This window comes from Choristoneura fumiferana, chromosome 21 (assembly GCF_025370935.1).
Source record: "Choristoneura fumiferana chromosome 21, NRCan_CFum_1, whole genome shotgun sequence".
Taxonomy (NCBI): domain Eukaryota; kingdom Metazoa; phylum Arthropoda; class Insecta; order Lepidoptera; family Tortricidae; genus Choristoneura; species Choristoneura fumiferana.
Window position 1 is genome coordinate 17350732 of NC_133492.1, and position 20429 is coordinate 17371160.

General features: G+C 38.2%; 2 protein-coding genes across 2 annotated transcripts; both read right to left on the bottom strand.

Moving 5' to 3' along the window:
* Window positions 1–3519: 3519 nt before the first annotated feature.
* On the bottom strand, window positions 3520–5563 carry LOC141439946 (facilitated trehalose transporter Tret1-like). Its single transcript, XM_074104411.1, has 3 exons — window positions 5546–5563; window positions 4749–4884; window positions 3520–3763 (listed from the first exon to the last, which is right to left on the bottom strand). The coding sequence occupies exons 1-3, from the start codon at window positions 5561–5563 to the stop codon at window positions 3540–3542; spliced, it is 378 nt and encodes a 125-aa protein (XP_073960512.1). The 3' UTR covers window positions 3520–3539.
* Window positions 5564–16931: 11368 nt separating this feature from the next.
* LOC141439723 (cytochrome P450 6a2-like) lies at window positions 16932–18335 on the bottom strand. The gene has a single exon (XM_074104090.1). It carries the CDS (start codon window positions 18258–18260, stop codon window positions 16932–16934), a length of 1329 nt encoding a protein of 442 aa, XP_073960191.1. The 5' UTR covers window positions 18261–18335.
* Window positions 18336–20429: the final 2094 nt, after the last annotated feature.

Sequence of the window (20429 nt, forward strand, 5' to 3'; positions counted from 1 at the left end):
TCGATCTGGGTAGTTACAATTGAAATTCCCGGATTTTACAGAAATTCTGGGAAGTTCAGCCTATATCGTGATCTTCATTGAGGTAGTGTTAAAAACAACTATCCAAAATTTCAAGACTCATAACATAGCGGTTAAAAACTTCAAAGTTGATCCCCATCCCGTGGGAATATCGGAATAAAAAGTAGCCTATGTGTTATTCCAAAAGTCAGCTATCTACATACCGATTTCATAATTCTTAGCCCAGCGGTTGTTATTTCGAGATTTTCTCCTATCCCATGGGAATATCGGGATAAAAAGTATTCTATGTTTTAATCCAGGCTATAAACTAACTTTTAGCCAAATTTCATCCAAATCCGTCCAGCCGTTTCAGCGTGAAGAAGCAACAAACATACTCACTCACTCACAAACTTTCAAATTTATAATATTAGTAGGATAGGATATTTGTTCTTTTCTTGTCTTTATGTTTTACATAGTATAAAATAGGTAAAGTCGACGTCTCCGACGTCTGTCTGTATGTATGGATGCTTAAATCATTATTCACCCCCAGTTAAATGATTGTGCAATTTTCATCTCATTATTTAGAATTGCATGACAGTCCTAAACCACTCGTCTTATTTCCTTCTTTTTAGTTTTTCAAGGCAACCGAGTTTTCGATTTTTTTAATTTATTAATTTAAATTTTGTTTACATGACCTTTTACATAGGTATTAAAAATTAAAATGTAAACAAACGAGATTCTAAGATTTCCGTTACAACTTAAAGGTAATGTATCTTCAAGTCGTGATGAACTAATGATTAGCAAATATATTACATATTGGTGACTAATGAACAACACTCGGAAGTTAATATTTGCATTTGAATACGACATGTTTGAATTGCAAGTAAGTCAATGACATTGTAACAGGTCTAAAAATTGAAAAAAAAGTAAATCGAAATATATGATGAAACTGGAAAAAAGTTGAAGAAAGTATGCGGGTCCTAAAAAAATAAAAATAAGGAGAGTTGCTTTTGTAAATAAAATCTTAAACTGGAAAATGACGTTTACTACTGTCTTTTGTAACTGAAAACTCAGTACCTAGTTAGTATGATTTTTATCTTAGTATTTGACTTGTCGACTTTCAGAATAATAGTGACTATAGTTATTTGTGCAACAAGAGACCAAAGTTGTTTTTTGTTGCGAGTGTTGATTTTGAATCCTGAGAGCAGCAAGGGATTCAAACACACGAGATGCAAAATAACTTTGGTCTCGTGTGACATATACAATTTTTCACCTCAGCAGCGAGAACATTATTTAAATGTAACATAAGAATAAAACCACATAAACCTACCTATTTACAAAACAACCACAATTTTTTAAATATAATCCGAAAGATTTAATTTAAGATTGTAATCAACACATTTGATCCTATCTCTCGCTTTTTTCGTGTTGAAGTGAAAGTGACAGATCAAAGTGAAGTTCAAATATTTGGAATTCAGTGAGTAGACCCAACCTGTACTCAACATTTAAAAAAAAAATAAAAAGTTACTTTGTCTCACGGAGTGAGCAAAATGCGATTTTGTTCACTGATTTCTCAGCAAAACCTGCCTGTTTGAGGTGCTGAGTTGAAAATATATTTTCATCTCAACAATAAACTTTGTCCCAAAACAACCAGATATATTTTAAAAATGACATTATTTCGAATTGATTTATTATTCAATATAATATGAAGTTTCTATGAGATGGCAAGTACCTACAGCCAACAAAAAGTACAGTAGTCATAAAAACATTTACCCGTTAAAAATGAACCTACTGATTTATAAGTAGGTATATAGAAAAACGAATTTATAATACTTATTTAAGCTAAAAAAGGATCTGTGTGTGATTATTCACCTAAATGCTACAGGAAATTAAATGATGTTTTGGTAATTAAATATTAAGAAATGAATATATTTTTTACTATAGTACGTACCTAGCAACTAAACAATGATATTTAATTAACAACGTTAATCGCATTGAATAAACGCGCGTATTTGATGAAGCATTATGTAATAGGAAGCTCCAGTAAATGCCCTTAAATATGTATTAATTAACCTTTGATCATTATTTCTGTTTGCTACATTAATCCTCTGCTAAATCCGGTTAATCAGTACAAAATTAGCTTTGCAGTTGAAAAAAAAATCTGCTAAATATATATATTTTGCGTAACACTCAAACTGCAGACGTAAAAAAAAAGAAAAAAAAGAAATTTTATAAATCAAAAACCCGCCTGCAAAAATTAACTGAATAGATCGAAACAAGACAGCAAAAATCCTATTAAAAAAAAAATTTGTTGACCCCCGATTATTGGCATCTCACAGCCGCCATGTTTTTTTTTTAACGTCACCTATCTAAGGACACTTGGGTTGCTGGGACGATTCTAATGGTACCAAGGTATGAGAGATATGCGGTAATAATAGTAGATTGTTCAACAAGGGACTAAAACAAGCCATAATGACACGAGAGGTTGAGCCACCCGAGCAGAGCGAGGGTGGCTATAGTTCGAGTGGCATTATGGTTGTTTAGTCTCGCGTTAAACACTCTACTTTTCACGAATGCGAGGAAAAAAAATGTCCTTTTCAAAATAACAATATCACTTTTTAGTCGACTTTAAAAAAGGAGGAGGTTATCGGTTTTTTTTTTTATATGTTTGATACCTCAGACCTCCGTCATGTATGAACCGATTAGATTTTTTTTACGTTGTCTAGGAATGTCTTCAATTAGGTCCCATAAGCATTAAATCAGGATCTGATGATTGGATCTTAAGGAAATCGAGGGAACTCTTCAAATGTTGTAGGGACACCTATAGTAAATTGGATATATTTAGTAGTAACTCGTGCATTTGCTCTTGAAATCATCATTTGGTGAAGTGGAACTGATGATGAAGACCACAGTTGACCATCAGAGTTACTACTCAATAACAAGTATTTGACGGGTTGAATTTTAATTACTTTAACACAGTTGCTAAGCGATTTATGCTCCTCGTAATGCATATGGTGAAATGGAACGGGTGATGAAGCAACAGGACTCCTCAATAATGTAGCAGCGGAAAAAGCAATCTTTCGTAAAAGGCGATGAGCAGTTGATATTAAACTCTTGTATCTTAGATTATTTACACTAAAAGCGTGAAAAAAAAAAAAAAAAATTGAACCGACTAAGTACAAAAACCATGAAAAATAATTTTCTACCAGTCTGAAGTCGGTCGGTACCTCAGCACGAGCCAGCAGGAGTGATTGACGCCCAACACATAGTGCGTAGGCGAGGTAGATGACTATAGGTCCACTTGACTTACACGTACTACATCAGAATCAATGAATTTTCCTCTTCTGTGGGCGTTACTTCGAAGCTGAGGTTGGACAGTGAGTTGGAATTTCTTAGTATTACGGCAATAGCCATCTTGTGTAGTACCTACTACTTATATCTGATGACCAGGGTCTAGGACTTAGTATACGAGTCACCCGAAGAAACCATCCCCTTACATAATGTGACAGTATATTTATTGTCACCTGAGAAACAACCTTATATCAACTTACATAAACTTGCGCAGGCGCCAGGCTAAAGCCGACGCACAAGCCAGAGACGAAGCGGCCAAGTAGGATAAGCGGGAAGGACGGCGCAAAACCGAGAAGTAGCCATCCCGCCGCCCACAAAGGTGCTGCCATCTGCAGTGTGCGCTTGCGCCCCGCGCGCTGCATCAACGGGCCCGACAGCATACTGCCAGCGAACGCGCCGAGCGGGGGAATTGAACCTGCACAAAAATATATCCTACCCTATGTACCTTTAAGGTGAACGTCCAAGTGCTCGCCACTGTCCCAATAGTTGCCATCTTTAATTTTATGTCATTATAACAACAGCAGTTACAGTCGGGTGTCATGTAGAGGTATTGGCCATGTCAAGCACTGGGGTATTTACGTTAGCTAAGGCTTGACTGCCAAACATGGAAAAATGGGGAAAAACATGGTTCAGTGTTCCACTAAGTGAGGTTAGTTATCCACATTATGCTACACAACAAATATAATATATGTAGTTGACATTCTGAAATAAGTAAAATATATGTACCTACCTAAATAAAATTCTGAAACGTTAATAGGACACGGTAAACCTTAAGACGCTGACAAAAGTAAAAAATTAATGTTATAAACAGATTTTTAGCAAAACAGGTTTATTTTGAGGCAGTAAAAAAAACAATTGTTTTTGTTTTTTTTTTTGCTGCCGCATCATTTGTTTAGTTTTTTACGTTTACAAAACGCGATTAGGCAAAGTTAGCTCGACGTAATTTAACGAAAAAAATTAACGAACTCCGACATGCGACTTCGTTGCTTGTCTTTTAATTACAGGTGTGATTTGCAAAGACTGGTGCTGTTCAGGGTCGTTGACGCTAGTCAGCATTTTAAATGTTACGGTAATATTGAACATTATCCGAAATACCCAAATCCAGTGCCAATATTGCCAGCAACAGAAACATTGGAGTTTTAGCTACATACTTTACTTATGTTTATGTCAACATCGAATATTAGGTATTACTTTCAGTAGTACAATGTAAACGTACGAGTGCTCGTCACTGCCCCAATAGTTGGCATCTTCTATCTTATGTCATTAGCAATAGTGATGATAGCAGGGTGCCGTCTGTTGGGCATTAGCGTTTTGAACACTCAGACGTTACCTTAATTTAGCAGCACTATAAATCTGGCTCTAAGCATGATCGAATGTAATATTAAACAACACGTTCTTACCTATCCATGATTTCTGCTCACTATTTTGAATGAGCGTTGGGTCAAAGGCCTCGAGAGATGGAAGCGCGGACGCAGAGTATCCCCTCACCAGCCCGATGATTAAAAATGCCAGCGACGCGCCGAACGTTAGCCAAAGCTGCAATCAGTATAAAGCCACACATTAGGTATTACAATCGCGAAACAGGAATTGTTGAGCCACTTACCAACATTTGTAATTTGGCCGTGTAATGCTATTCTGGATTATTAATGGGGCGTTGAAAAAAAGCGCGGGAAACGTTCGGTCGTTTGGTTGTGTTTGTAATTGTTTTTGCAAAATATTGTGAAAATTGATTTTTTAGTTGACAAGAGTTGATTATTCGGGTATTGTAAATAATAGTACAAGTATTCTATGTAAATTTGTATATTTTTTGTAAGTTATAGTGTATATACTGGACATATAAGGGTAAGTTCTTTGTAATCTTTTTACTTCAGGTAACTCCTTATGGAGTTACCTGAAGACCCAGGGGGGACTGCCCCAGACATAGGACACAATGTAACTATTGTAGATGGATCAAGCACTGATGGCTCTTGTAGCCAGGATAATATTAACCGCAGGAAACGACACTCTGTAAAAACATGTCGCCACTGCAACAAAAAAAGGTCAAGACAACGTCATGGCGAGGCATTAATAATAAAAGAAGATGATTGTGTTTGTAATTTTGATGAAAGCCGTCAAAGAACGCATAATATATTCGCTAAACCAACCCCCAAGCCACAGCCACAACACATCACTCCTTCTGCAACTAATGATTCAGTACCAGCACCAGCTCAATCATTGACTAACTCGACATCCACAGCTCCCCAACCAGTAGGCAGAATGATGTACCAGAAATCAGATGTAGCCCCATTTAATGTACATGTACAACGATTGCAAATCTCAGAAAATGACAATGTCTCTCTACACCCAGTAGTGTTTGGGAAATTTCTAAGGAAAAATAATATTTCCCAAATTGTTAATGGGAGCCTGAAACGCATTGGAAGAAATAGAGTGACTATTTCTTTCAGCGATTTTCAGGCTGCCAATAACTTTTTGACCAACCCTGCCCTGTCAGCATCCAACTACAAGACATTCATCCCGACTTTCTCTGTCACCCGGTTGGGAATTGTACGAGGCGTTCCCTCCGAGTGGTCAGAGGAAGAAGTTTTAGAGAATATCTCTGTTCCTATAGGCTGTGGACCGATATTAAAAGTTAGACGACTAAAAAGGAAAGCTATTGAGTCAGGTGTCAGTGAGTTAAAACCTACAGAGTCAGTGGTACTTACCTTTGATGGCCAAGTTTTGCCCAAACGCATATTCATGTGCTATGCAGCACTACCGGTAGACCTATACATATATCCTACTATACAATGCTACAACTGTTGTCGCTTTGGGCATGTCAGAGGTCAGTGCCGCTCAACTCCCAGATGTTACAAATGTGGTCAGGGACATACTGGAGAAAAATGTGAAGTTGATGATGAGCATATACGATGTTGTCTGTGCAAAGGTTCTCACCTTGCTACTGATAAAAAATGTCTAGAATTTGAGAGACAAAAAAATATAAAGGAGACCATGGCTAAGAGCTGTGTGTCATATTTTGAAGCTAATAAACAACACCCTCCTATCTCAAAAATTTCATATGCTGATGCATTACTCAGTAATAACACTAATGGAACAGAAAAGGATTTCTCTCACTCTAGTCCAACTACATCTTACTCACACACTAGCCCAACTACATCTTATAAGAAAACTATCTTTATGAAACCTCGCTCCCCACCCCAATCTAGATCTAAAGGATATGATGTGGCAGCGCATAATGCCTTGACAAGGGATTATGACATGCCCGTCACTAACAAAACTATTTATAAATCTAATGAGACCACTCAATCTGTGAAAGAAATAATTCTATTGATCATTAAGTTACTGTCCCAATCTGGATTGGGTAGTAGTATCTCACCGTCCCACGCTGCCCCTATTATGAATTTTTTCACTCAACTCTTAACCGATAATGAACAGCCAATTTCAAATCCTTCAATGGAACTGTAGAAGTATAATTCCAAAGAAAGCTGATTTACTCTATTTAATAAATAAGTTTAATTTAAAAATTATAGCCTTGCAAGAAACTTGGTTAAAGCCTTCATCCAATTTCAGGATATCAGGATTTTCTTGTATAAGAGAGGACCGCTCTGATGGATATGCCGGTGTTGCTTTGCTTGTAAAGCATGGCATTCCTTATTCACATATTCCTCTTCCTGCTCATAACAATGATATATCTATAATTGCTGTCTCCGTTAATAATATCTGTTTTGTCTCATTATATATCCCTCACCCTTCTTCAACTATTTATAATGAAGTAAATGACATATTGTTACTGCTTCCGAAGCCTCTTATTCTTCTTGGAGATTTGAATGCCCAACATCAATCTTGGGGTAGTTCCACCACCAATTCCTATGGTAATCTAGTCATTGATATGATGGACTCCCATAATCTTTGTATCCTAAATGATGGTTCTCCCACCCGACGAACTGCACCTGGAGAGGGAATAAGTTGCCCAGATGTTTCTATTTGTAGTCCAAATTTATTTTCTTCTTTATCCTGGAAGGTCTCTCCTCTTTCATTCGGAAGTGATCATTTCACTATTCTTCTGTCATTTCCGTTTAATAACTCTCCTACTCAAAAGAGCCTCCTCGTTTAAAGTACAATTTGAGTAACGCTAACTGGGACACATTCAAGGAACATCTTGATCAAAAAATTTCCTCTCTTCCTTCAATCGAACACAGCGACGAAGCCACATGTGCAGCCGCTCTGGCAAAGATAATGGTCGAGACTGCTGATAATGTTTTTCCAGTGAAAAAAGTAGGAGGAAACAACATTCCTTCTCCTCCATGGTGGGATTCGGAATGTACTGCAGCGGCCAAGAGGCGAAAGGAGGCTGAACTTGCTTACAGAGAATCTAGCACCAATGAAAACTTTGATTTTGTTTTGGAGGAAATAGACAAGACAAAAAAGCTTTTTAAAAAAAAGAAGTTTGAAGGTTGGAGAAACTTTTGCTTATCTGTATCTCCTAATACAAACCCTTCTGTGGTTTGGAATAATATTAAAAGATTTCGATCTGCTTTTAAAGAAGACTGTTCCTCCAACCTTCCTTCTACATTAGCAAATGATTTTCTGGATAAACTCGCTCCACCCACTGTTCCTGAGTTTATTCCTTTACCTCCAGTGCTGGACCTGAGCGGGCTTAATGGTCCATTCACACTACCAGAACTCAAAGGAGTCATTTCTAAAACTAAAGATTCAGCTCCTGGACCAGATGGTATACCATATTCATTCTTTACCCATCTAAATGATATTCCTCTTCTATACTTCCTAAAACTAATTAACAAAATATTGATATCTGGCGAGATTCCCGAGGCTTGGAAATGTCAAGATGTTTTACCTTTCCTGAAACCAAAGAAGGAACCTTTTGATGTGTCTTCTTATCGGCCTGTAGCTCTGTCCACTGTCCTAATGAAACTTACGGAACATCTGGTCAAAAATCGCCTAGAGTGGTTTATTGAAACTAACAATATACTTAGCCAAAATCAATTTGGTTTTAGGCGTGGCAGAGGTACCATTGATAATATAGCTGTTCTTATCACGGACATTAGACAAGCATTTTCCGATGGCAATACTTTGATTGCAGCATTTATGGACATTTCAGCAGCGTACGATAATGTCATTATTTCTCGCCTCCATAAAAAACTTCAAAATCTTAAAGTACCACTTTTGCTTTCCAATTTTATCATAAATATGCTGTCAGGAAGGTGTATTAATCTTACCGTAGATGGCACTAAGAAATCTAGGCTTTTGTGGAGAGGGTTACCTCAAGGCTCGGTTTTAAGCCCGCTACTCTACAACATATACAGCCATGACCTAGAAGATACTTTAGGTACAGAGGTTAAAGTTCTGCAATATGCCGATGACTTGCTTGTATATTGCTCACACCGAAATTCTGAAATGGCTTCAGTTTGCTTAACTGAATCCCTTAATCACCTGAAAAACTGGCTGGATGACAATGGCCTTGAGATTTCCCACTCTAAGAGCGTCGTGGTTCCTTTGCCAGGACAAGGGTACCGCCTGTGGTTTCTGTCAATTTTGATGGCCACCCCATTCCAACGAAAAGCTTTACACGTTTCCTTGGTGTTGTGTTGGATTTTAAACTTACTGGTGTTCCCCACTGCGACTATACTGTAACTAAGTGCGAACGACTTCTAAACATGATACGATGTCTTTCAGGTGTCTGGTGGGGTGCTCATCCATTTTCGCTTAGACTCTATACAACGCTTTGATTAGAAGTAGCATCGATTATGGCACATTCTTATTAATCCCGGGTCAAGTTAATGGCTTTAAACGTTTAGATGCTGTCCAGTCCAAAGCTCTACGCCTGATCTGTGGTGCAATGAAATCAAGCCCTATAAATTGCCTACAAGTCGAATGTGTGGAACCACCTTTACATTTAAGACGTCAATATTTGTCAGATAAGTTTTTATTTCGCTGCTTTCAAAATTCCAATCATCCCCTACGATCAAGCCTTCCACTATTAAATAACTCTTTGACATCATCTAGTTATTGGTCGCATAAAATAACTCCGTGCCTTGTGAAAAGCTACCAAAGGTACAGGTCCCTACAATCTCCAACCTATCACTATCCTGAATATCCCCTTTTCTGTGATAATTTCTCTGCTCTTACTTTATCTCCTGATGTTCATCTCAATTTAGGAGTAACCAAAAATGATATGGACCCTAACGTTAATTTAATTCTATTAAAGACGATCGGTGGCATAGCTGGCATCATATATACTCTGATTCTTCCAAACATGCGTCTTTTGGCCATGTGGGGGTTGGGGTGTACCATGCTCAATACAAAATTAGTCAGAAAATTAAACTCCCTCCTGAAACGTCAGTATTTACGGGAGAATGCTTTGGATTACTTAAAGCCGTGGAATATATCTTACTTGCCAAACTCAGAAAAACTTTGATTGTAACTGATTCAAAAAGCGCTCTTCAAGCTCTTAGTAAATTCCCATTTAACTGCAAAGTAATATTCCCTGTCATTATCAAATTAAGAACTCTCCTTGCCAATTGTTCTGATTTGGGGTACTCAGTGTCTTTTGGTTGGGTTCCAAGTCACTGTGATATTTCTGGTAATGTAATTGCTGATCGGCTAGCCAATGAAGCTGTTAAAGATGGTGATCTTTTTCCATATAAGAATTACAGTCATGATCTGGCCGCTCTCGCTGGTTCATCTCTTAGAGAGAGCTGGAGAGAGAAGTGGATTGAAAGTTGCCAGATCAAGGGCAAATATTATTATTCTATTCAACCTAGCATTCCGTGTAAACCTTGGTTTGGCAAATTTAAATTTGGTAAGAGAGCTACCTGCTGCCTTATCCGTATGAGACTGGGTCATGTTTGTACTCCCGCCAGCCTTGCTAAATTTAAACTGATCGAGTCTGATGTTTGTGAGTGTGGCTTGGGCATTGCAGACACTAATCATATATTTCTCTCATGTCCTCTCCATGACAACTCCTCCTTTATGAACAGCTTACATCCTACAAGGTCCCATTACCTACATCCATCTCTGTCCTTTTAGCCTCTAATGACATAACTATATATAACTTATTGAACATATTTATAAATAATAATGATATTAAAATTTAAATATGTATTCCTCATCTCACGAAATTTAATTTATCATGTGTACCTATGTAAAATACTTATCTTTATTTCTTCCGTCTTAATCCCATGTAATCTTCTCCTGTTGAATTCCGTTTTCCGTATTCCAAATTCCCGTATTTTCTATTGATTTCGTTTCCTTACCTTTACGCGTCTGTGGCGGATGCGCAAGCCGCGCGAGCCAGAAAAAAAAAAAAAAAAAAAAAAAAAAAAAAAAAAAAAAAAAAAATGGGCGTTTAAAAAAAAAAGTGTACCTACCCTTTTTTTTATTTTGGAAAGAATATGGTTTGTCCTACTCGGAATCAAGAGCACAATCGATTCCGATCGCTTAAAAAAATGTCCTCATTTTGAGATACAAAATTTTATAAGTCAGTTTTATCAGGAATCGATTGTGCTCTTGATTTTGAGTAGGAAAAACCATATTTTTCCAAAATTAAAAAAAAAAAGGAAAGGGTAGGTAAACTTTTGTTTTAAAAACGCCCTTGACAATATTTACTACTACAGTGGTATGTATAACTCGGTTAAATCGTGATGGGACATGGATAGTTAAGTAACAATAAAATAACAATCTAATCTTATCATCATCATCATCTCGGCCATTATACACATCCCACTCCAGGACAGTATGGATTGGGAGCTCCACACACTCTATTGAACTTTTTCGTATACCTATACCGCGGCAGAAAAAAAAAGTGCCTGACCGCGGTAATTCGCTGGCAGCGCTTACATAGTACTTATTATGAATTAGTGAATAAATCTTGACCTGATCTTAAGTTTTTGACCTTGTAACTAAATAGTGTTACTTAGTATGAATTATAACGGGCATTTTTAGTGTAAAAAAACATTAAACACAGCGGCTGTGAGCGCTTTATTAAAGTCGGCTTTTGTGAAGTGTGTGTAGTGTGTGTCGGAGGTTGTGGATCATAAATTGTTATTAGTCTTAATGCTGCACAAAAAAATAAACCACGGTCTTAGAGAAACAATTATTATACTATCGAAGGTTTTATAAAATAACACTAATTAAAATCGCAAATTAATGAGTAGAAACATTAAAAACAACATAGGGTCACTCGCGTTGCCCTTAGCAACTGACGGCCGTCATCTTGGCAGCCTAGCAACCAAAAACGCTGAATGAAACACGTTTCTTGTATGACGACCCCCTTTAATTTTTTACTTTATTTTATTTTTAGTATTTGTTTGTTGTAACATACATAATCTGTGAAAATTTCAAGTGCTAGCTATTACGGCTCCAGAGATAGATCCCTGTGACAGACGGACGGACAGAACAGACAGATAGAACACAGACAGCGGAGTCTCACTAATAGGGATCCGTTGACACCCCTTTGGGTACGGAACCCTAAAAAACAGCCCTAATGTAGTCAAAAGAGATAAAGGCCAGAAAGAGCAACAAATGTAGATTAAATGACTGTAGGCGAATTAGAGCTATGCAACCGGCATAGTACTTATCGTGTCTTGGCAAGAGTTGCTATTTATTTATATGAGTTTGCGGAAAGAATCTTCTGCACTTGTCCATATGTAACGTTGCCTTATCTCTAAAACGCGTGTGCCGAGTTTTAGCCCGAGTGAACCTCGATCGCCCCATGCAGGACTAAAGTTAAAACACAACGCAAATACAGTCTCGAATTAGTGATAGAGCATTAGATGCAAATTACTACAGTTAATGTCACACATTCATACAAAGAATCAACCATACAAGAGTGGCGTGGTGTGACCGCGTCGTAACAACTTCTTTAAATAACCTTTTACATACCTATCGCATCTCAAATCACGCAACGCATTCGTGTTTTAAGTTTCGACTTGTCGAGCCTATATAGTCATTGAAAACAGTGGTACTGTTCAAGCCCCACAGTAACCAACGCCTAATGCCCCAAAGAGCGCGAATCGTGGCATTCTTTGGCTCGCTCTATCCTAAAAGGGAAACAGATCAGAAGTACATGTATGTAACGAATCTATGAAGTTGGGTACATTTAGTGACGAGTATCTGTAAACGTCTGTTAATAATGCCGTTCTTTTGCGAGAATGACACATTTTATGTCGCAAACTAGTTTTCTCAAATATTATTACACCCCGCTCCCGCTACAGTCGGCAATGTCGTTGAATGTTCTGGAATATTATAAAACATCGGGTAGAACTCTATCAATACGAATCGTAATACGGTCAATATAGTCAAGCACCGAGATCGTACGGGCACTACTAGATTTAGTTTACGGTCTTAGTAGACGAGGTCTAATTGCTGTCAAGTGTCCCGTATATTTATTTATTATCACATACGTGATACGTATTAAAACTCTTGCGATTCTTATCAATGATTAGCGTGTATCGAACGCTAAATTAATTTATAGTTTTCTCTGCTCCATCGTAATCAATTAGGAATGAAAAAAAAAAAAATGAAAAATGTTTATCCACTAAAACAACATTGTTACATAATGAAGGGTTGGGACTTCCTATTAAGTAAACATCATACTGTATCAGGAAGCCCTGCTCCTCCATATCACAAGTTGTGGTTATAAAACAAAAACAAAAGAACAAAAGAAAGAAAATGTTATTTGTGCAACAAGAGAGCAAAGTTGTTTTTTGTTGCGACTGTTGATTTTGAATCCCGAGTAAGCGAAGGATTCTATAATTGAATCACGAGCGTTAGCGAGTGATTCTAGGTTAGAATCCTGAGATCAGCAAGGGATTGAAATACACGAGATGCAAAAAAACTTGGTCTCGTGTACACATACAATTTTTCACCTCAGCAGCGAGAACAATAATTTAAATGTAACATAAGAATAAACCACATACAAACACATTACAAAACAAATACATTTTTTAAAATAAGAATCCGATTATTATCAAATATAATAATTACATTACAAACCATAAAAAGAGTCGCAGTAGCTACAATACTAATCGCATACTCATAACATGCAATCTTAACTTCTTGTACTAATGTCACACTTATTTTTTAATACGCAAAAAGCCTCATCTCGGGGTAATTGAAAAGGTTGAACATTAAACCTTTAAATATGACTTTTATAAGATTTCTCTTATTAACATAAATAGATTTTGTTAAAAAATCGTTCAATTTAACAAATAATAATTACTGTAGAGGCAGTATACGGAATTCTTTTATAAAAAAAACAAGAGAAGCGGCTTTCGTGCAACGAGGGTTGCATACTTTAATTTAAAAGATCGGGAAAATTTACATTTTGGAAATATTTCGATATAATTTTAATACCAAACATTTAATTTAAGTTTTTAAATCGACAAATTTGATCCTATCTCTTGCTTTTTTTGAGTGAAGTGAAATGACAGATTCAAAGTAAAGTTCAAATATTTNTTTTTTCGTGTTGAAGTGAAATCAGTGACAGATCAAAGTAAAGTTCAAATCCTCTTTGGTTCAAATATTTGGAATTCAGTGAGTAGCCAACACTGTACCCATTAAAAAAAAATTTAAAAAGTTACTTTGTCTCACGGAGTGAGCAAAATACGATTTTGCTCACTGATTTCTCATAGCAAACCTGCCTGTTTGAGGTGCTGAGGTGAAAAAATATTTTCAAGGGTTTGTAGTCGGTTCCATTTTTTGTATTTTTTTATTTTTTTGGAGTCGGTTTTACTTTTTTGTTATGATGCTTATAATTAGTTTTCGTTCATATTCAATGTAACAAAATAAAATCAAATTAATTTTAAGAACATTTTATTTTAAACAAACCTAATTATAAGCATCGTATCGTAATGGCTGCTCCCATTATAGTTACAAAGTAGCGTTTTGATCTGTAGTGCGCTTGTAAATTAAAACGAAACTACGTTTGTATTGCAGAAGACTATTCGAAGTTCGTATCGTAGCGCTGGCGCTGATATTATTTAATACGATACCTACGATACAAACTTCGATTTTCGAATTTTGTAGTAAAAATGACTGTCAAATTTTTCTTGCAATTTACGAGTAACGTCAAAGCAGTCGCGACACTTTTTTTGGGTACTTTTAACTTGATGCATGTGTATTTAGATAAAAAATTGCGTAAATATATAAGTATTTTTGAAAATAGGGAATCGTTTAGATTTTAATGCACGTGACTATACTATACTTGACTATGCTTATAAAATTTGAGGGTTGCCCTCGATTTCCCTAGAATCCCATCATCAGATCCTGACATGGTGACAATGGGACCACCTCGAAAGTATGTATATTGTATATTCTTTAGAAAGAAAAAATAATTAGTTATCGCGTAAGAAACATACAAAAAACATGCAGACGAATTGAGAGCCTCCTCCTTTTTTGAAGTCGGTTGATAAAATATTGAGGGATATATTAGTATAATAGGGTTCAAATTGAGGTCACCAACTATAACCACTACGCCATTGAGAGTGCCAATCACTTGCTCCACTGTTTCAAACCAGCGCATATAAATTGTCTCTAGCATTAGGGGGAATATAATAGGAAACTTGGTCCAAGGTAAATGAATCCCACAAGTCCTCTCCCTCGGATGTCTTCTGATTTCCACGGACTGTCTTCTGACGGGCAGGCATCGCTCATACACATTTGGTGGGACTCCAATTTTAAGAGATTTATACTGACCCTTAAGCTCTTCGACTGAGAAGGTGCTTTCTGGGCTCTGAGTTTGTAGATACGCGGGCTCTGTATCTGCTCCGGAGACCATATTCCATAAGTAAATATGCTTACGGTATTCCACCGCCTTGAGGAACGTCAGGTCTGAACCAGCAGAGCAGCGAACAGATGCAAAACGTCCCTTTCGGTGGCGAACTGTCTGGTACCTCCTACGCTCGTCGCCTTCCCCTTCGATCGAGCCCGTGTTGCCCGAGCCATTATCTCGGAACTGGTCATAGAGCCCGCGATTCAACAACGCTGCTAAGTTACAGTTCAAATGCTGTCCGTCTGTACCGGCCCTTATAGCAACCAATAAGAAAAGTTTGAAAAGTTTGTCTGTATGTACTCTCTGCAGGAGTTTATGGAACAGGAACTATCAAATTTATGGAATATTAAATAATAAATACCGGGTTGTAATACGAGTAAATAATAAAACGTAGATCGTACTCGTCAAACTGAACAATATCAGTTCAGTGACTTTAAAAAATTAAACAATGGAGTCCTTAGATTTTCCCTTTCTCATACCAAATAAATACTGTTAATGTACAGCCATCCTAGAACCCAGCCTGACGTCGCCTGTGCCGCTACAAACATGAAACCTTTCCGTTTAGATTGCTGCTTCGAATAAACTTTAAAGTCTTAAACTTAATAAAAAATAGCCAATTGTTTGGCGCACAATCTCATTTCTAAAACGTAGGGACATGTGCCAGACTTTGGTACCATGAAAGGGATCAGCAAACGTAATTGTTTTATGTTATTTGTTTACATTTTAATGACACTGAGTTGTAGATATAATTTAGAAATTTTCACGTATATTAAAATATGGGAGCAAATACCGTATAAAATATTGTGATTATGGTTTTGGTGGGTTTTTCGAAGATCGTACACATTTGGTAGGACTCCAATTTTATGAGATTTATACTGACCCTTAAGCTCTTCGACTGAGAAGGTGCTTTCTGGGCTCTAAGTTTGTAGGTACGCAGGCACTGTATCTGCTCCGGAAACTATATTCCATAAGTAAATATGCTTACGGCATTCCACCGCCTTGAGGAACGTCAGGTCTGACCCAGCAGAGCAGCAAACAGATGCAAAACGTCCCTTACGGTACCGAACTGTCTGGTACCTCCTCCGCTCGTCACCTTCCCCTTCGATCGAGTCCGTGTTACCCGAGCCATTATCTCGGAACTGGTCATAGAGCTCGCAATTCAACAACGCAGCATCCCGCACCTTCTCCCGTGTGATTTCGGATAGTCACAAACACCGCGAAGCACGACTGAATTTTGATAGCAAGCATTATGTTTACGTAATGAATGACTAATGGTATCAGACTTTAAGCAAACTAAATAATATGGTAACTTCATTATTTTGTCGAAAGTATGAACACGGAATAAGTAATAGTAGGTAATAGTACCTACAGATGTTTTACTCCTTAACAAATACGACGTTTATGGACTCAAGAATTACTTTATGCTTTCCTGTCTATTACATTTCTATTCATACGGACAGGAGGGAGGCAGGGGCGCAGCACGTGTCGTGTAGGGTTGTCTGTCACGCTAAGTATACGTCATGATACGTGATACGTCATGTATGTCTTGTCTTTCTTCTATTGTTATGTTAATTATGATGTTTTTATGGCGTTAAATAAATGTATTTTCTTTCTTTCTTTATTTATATTGACGATTGCCCTCAGAAATGTTCTAACTGTCCAGATGTTGCTTCAGGCGCACGTTCAGAACGGCTCTGGACTGAAATCTCACCTCAAGGGCGCCAGCGCAACCCCCCTGGTACTTATAAGAAGAGCAAGGTTCGACAAGTGACAGAAAAGTTCTATAAGTAAGGTCTTACTTACCAATGCAAGCCCGTGGTCCGACTCCAAATGGTATATATGCAAGCTTAGCATCTGGTGTGAGGTTGTCCGGATTAAACCGCTCTGGACGAAAATCATCCGGTTCCGGGAAATACCGGGGGTCCCGGTGAAATGCGCAAGCTGACACTAAGATTCGTATTCCTGGGTCTAGTTGTCCCACGCCTGGGAGGTAGCAGGATCTTAAAACTTTTCGATTGACGTTCCCTACTGGTGGAACCAATCGCATGCTTTCTTTGAGAGCCCACGTCAAGTAAGTCATTTCTTTGACTGCTTCATAGGTTATTACACCGTTGTGTCGCGCCAGTGTTGCGAGCACTTCAGCCCGAGCGCGCTCCTGCGCCTGCTGGTGTTGCGCGAACATGTGCAGCGTGTAGCTGGTAGCAGAAGCAGATGTTTCAAATCCCGCCCCGAAGAACAGAAACGCCTGCGCCGCTAATAGCTTATCGTCCATTATCCACACGTCATCCGTTCTGTTTTCTTTAGCTTGCCGCTGTTTGATGCTTAACAATAGGTCCATGAAATCGTTCCGACCGCTGGGCTTGTAATCTCTTTCTACCTGAATACTGTTTACCAAATCAAAAATATCTTGCTCAATCCTTCCTAAGTATTTTATTCTCTTGCAAGTTCTAGGCAACATCTCTTTTAAGCTTATGACGAGAGAGTCTAAAATGTCTTTGCGAAATATTTTGGTGGCGAGTTGGTATAAAATATTGTCCTTGTTGTTTATGGAGTTTGCGTCGAGTCCGAAGCCGTAAGCGCAGACGAAGTCGACGGTATAGTGCGACATGAGCTCACGCGCGTCGACGGGGACAGGGGCGAGGCCGGACACGCGCGCGCGCAGGCGCTCGGCCAGTTCTCTCACCAGGGGGAACACGGCTTTGAGGCGCGTGCGTGTGAAGGCTGGCGCCAGCACGTGCCGCAGCCAGCGCCAGTGCTCGCCCTCCAACGCCAGCATATTACGCCGCAGCGGCTCAACCTCGTCCGCAGGGAAATCATTTAATGCTCGGCTCGCGTAGTTGGCAAAGTCCGTGATAAATATATGTCTGATGAACGCGGGGTCTCGGATGAGAAGCTCACGGCGTGAGCCGCTGTCGAGGCCGACGGCAATAGCTCCTTCATGTTTCAGGTACATGCGCTCAGCATATTGAAAAAGGTTTTCTTGAAAGAAGTAGGACCACGCACGGCTCCCCAGTAAGGGCCAGGAGTGTTCGTACGGCAGACCGCGGCGCCGCCAGTACTGCCCCCGCGCATAACTGTACACCCACAGGGCTGCTAGCAAGAAAACAACAATCACCAAGAGCATGGTAATACGAATGTTAAAAAAAATATATATATTGTTGTCTGTCACGAACAGAGGTGATATTACTACTAAATGGGTATCTTGACTAGAATGGTTAAAACACGATTGACTTCATAGGTCTGCAGTCTGCATAAAGAGTTGAGGTGACGCACACAACAAAATGCCGTAGAATGAATGGCAGTGGAATTTTGTATGTACATATACCTACTAATATTATAAATGCGAAAGTTTGTAAGTCTGTTTGTTTGTTACTTCATCACGTCTGAACGGCTAAAGGCTTGTAGGTAACGAGTACATAATAAGAAATCTTTAACATGTCGGTGTCTGTGTCGGCGGCCGATCGTAAAATCCGCCAGATTACTAAATTCCTAGCATATATTATCGTGAAATGCCACCATTTCATGATATGCCTGAAAGTTGTGCCTGAGAAACAATACGGTAGATCGATAAGAGCAACGCATTCATCGATATTCCTAGCTCTATACCAGGACATCGTGATTTGCCGAAAAAAATAAAAATTTAGGTACGACGAGTGAAGCGAGGAGTGGTCAGTATGAATGAATTGTGACCACAACGCACGAGCCGGGCGAGCGAAGCGAGCGTGCCGCGGCAACGGCCGGCGAAGTGCCAGAAGAGATATGACGATGTTTCATGATATGCCTAGGAATTTAATGATCTGCCTAAACTGGCCAAATCATGAAATGGCGGCGTTTCATGAAATGCCCAGGAATTTCATGATCAGCTTAAACTTCACTAGACAAATCGTTAAACGATGAGATTTCAACGATATGGAGGATGTTCCTTAGCCAAATTCATTTTATTATGCATAGTCCAATTAGTTTTAAAATAGTTTTCATTTTTGAAACTGTTGGCTAAATATGCAAGCTTTCAAAGCATCACTTTATAAACAATTAAAGAAAAAACCACGCAACATTTTTTTTTGCTATTTCAATTTTGAACAGACGGGCCTGTCCATTAGTCGAGCGTGTTTTTAAAAAATAATATTGTAATTTTGAACAGATTTTTTTTTTCGCTTTCAAAGTGAAAAGTAGTGTTTAGCGCGAGACGAAACAACCATAATGGTTTACATACGAATAATAGTTTGATAAAATATGGATAGTTCGTAGAAAAATGATAGGTTTTTTTGGAGTTTTTGTATTTTTTATTTCAACTCCAAATTTGTTACTTTAACGGGTAGGTATCTCGTGAAAGAACAAATTTCGATATGGTTTCACGGGATACCCGTAAAAGGAAAAAATTTGGAGTTGTAATAAAAAATACAAAAACTCCAAAAAAAAACAATCATTATTTTGATTGCTTAGTAGCGACATCTCTTGTCTGGGTGAGCGGTTAGTTCCGAAAGAATGTGACGTCTGTCGACGAAACATAGATGTCGCTAGTGCTGCTGCTTAAGTAGCGTAGTAGAAATAAGCAATCTGAGATATGTATGCATAGGAAAAATTCGTGTCTAGATTCCTGTCCAGCAGTGGTGTAGGGGTTATAGCACACAGCACGGATTGCTGAGGACCTGAGTTCGATTCCCAGTGCTGGTCTCTTTTTCTGGTTTTTCTGTGCATCCATGTCTCAGTTTGTATTTTCATAGAAAAATATTTTCCAAAGAAAGATGACCTGACAACAGTACGGCTGACCATAATAAGCAGGGTTTATCTAAGTTGGACATTATGTACGTGCATAAAGCCGTCTACTTAATATTAAGGGCGTGCCTTCAGTCAATTTTCAACTTTGAGTTCATACAAATAAAATAGTTTTTACATAATCTGTAAACATGGGTAGCGGTATACCAAAAATGGCTTTATTTGTATGACGTCAAAGTTGAAAATTGACTGAACGCACGCCCATCTGTCAAGTGTTAACTCCAAGTAATCGTACTGTAGTCCGTTCGAAAAAAAGCATCGCACCCGTTAGCCGTTATTTTATCTTAATCTCTTTCTTTTTTTTTAACTGGCTTATAATGTGTCCCACTGCAGGGCAAAAGCCTCCCCTCTCTTATTCCACTCGTCTCTACTATTGGCCAGTTCTCGTAAAATAATCTCTAATCTCTTTAAATCTTTTAAAACAGAAAAAAAAACTCTTAAAATCTTTTATTTTTCTTTTATTTTTAATTTTACATTTACTATATGGCCTATGTACCTGAATAAATAAATTATATTA

Bases quoted from the DNA above. Each gene is read 5' to 3' on its own strand.
- LOC141439946 (XM_074104411.1), bottom strand. The intron at 3,764-4,748 runs GTAAGAACGTGT...ATTTTTGTGCAG, and splicing joins TGAGCAGAAATCATGGATAG to GTTCAATTCCCCCGCTCGGC.
- LOC141439723 (XM_074104090.1), bottom strand. From the start codon at position 18,260: ATGCTCTTGGTGATTGTTGTTTTCTTGCTAGCAGCCCTGTGGGTGTAC.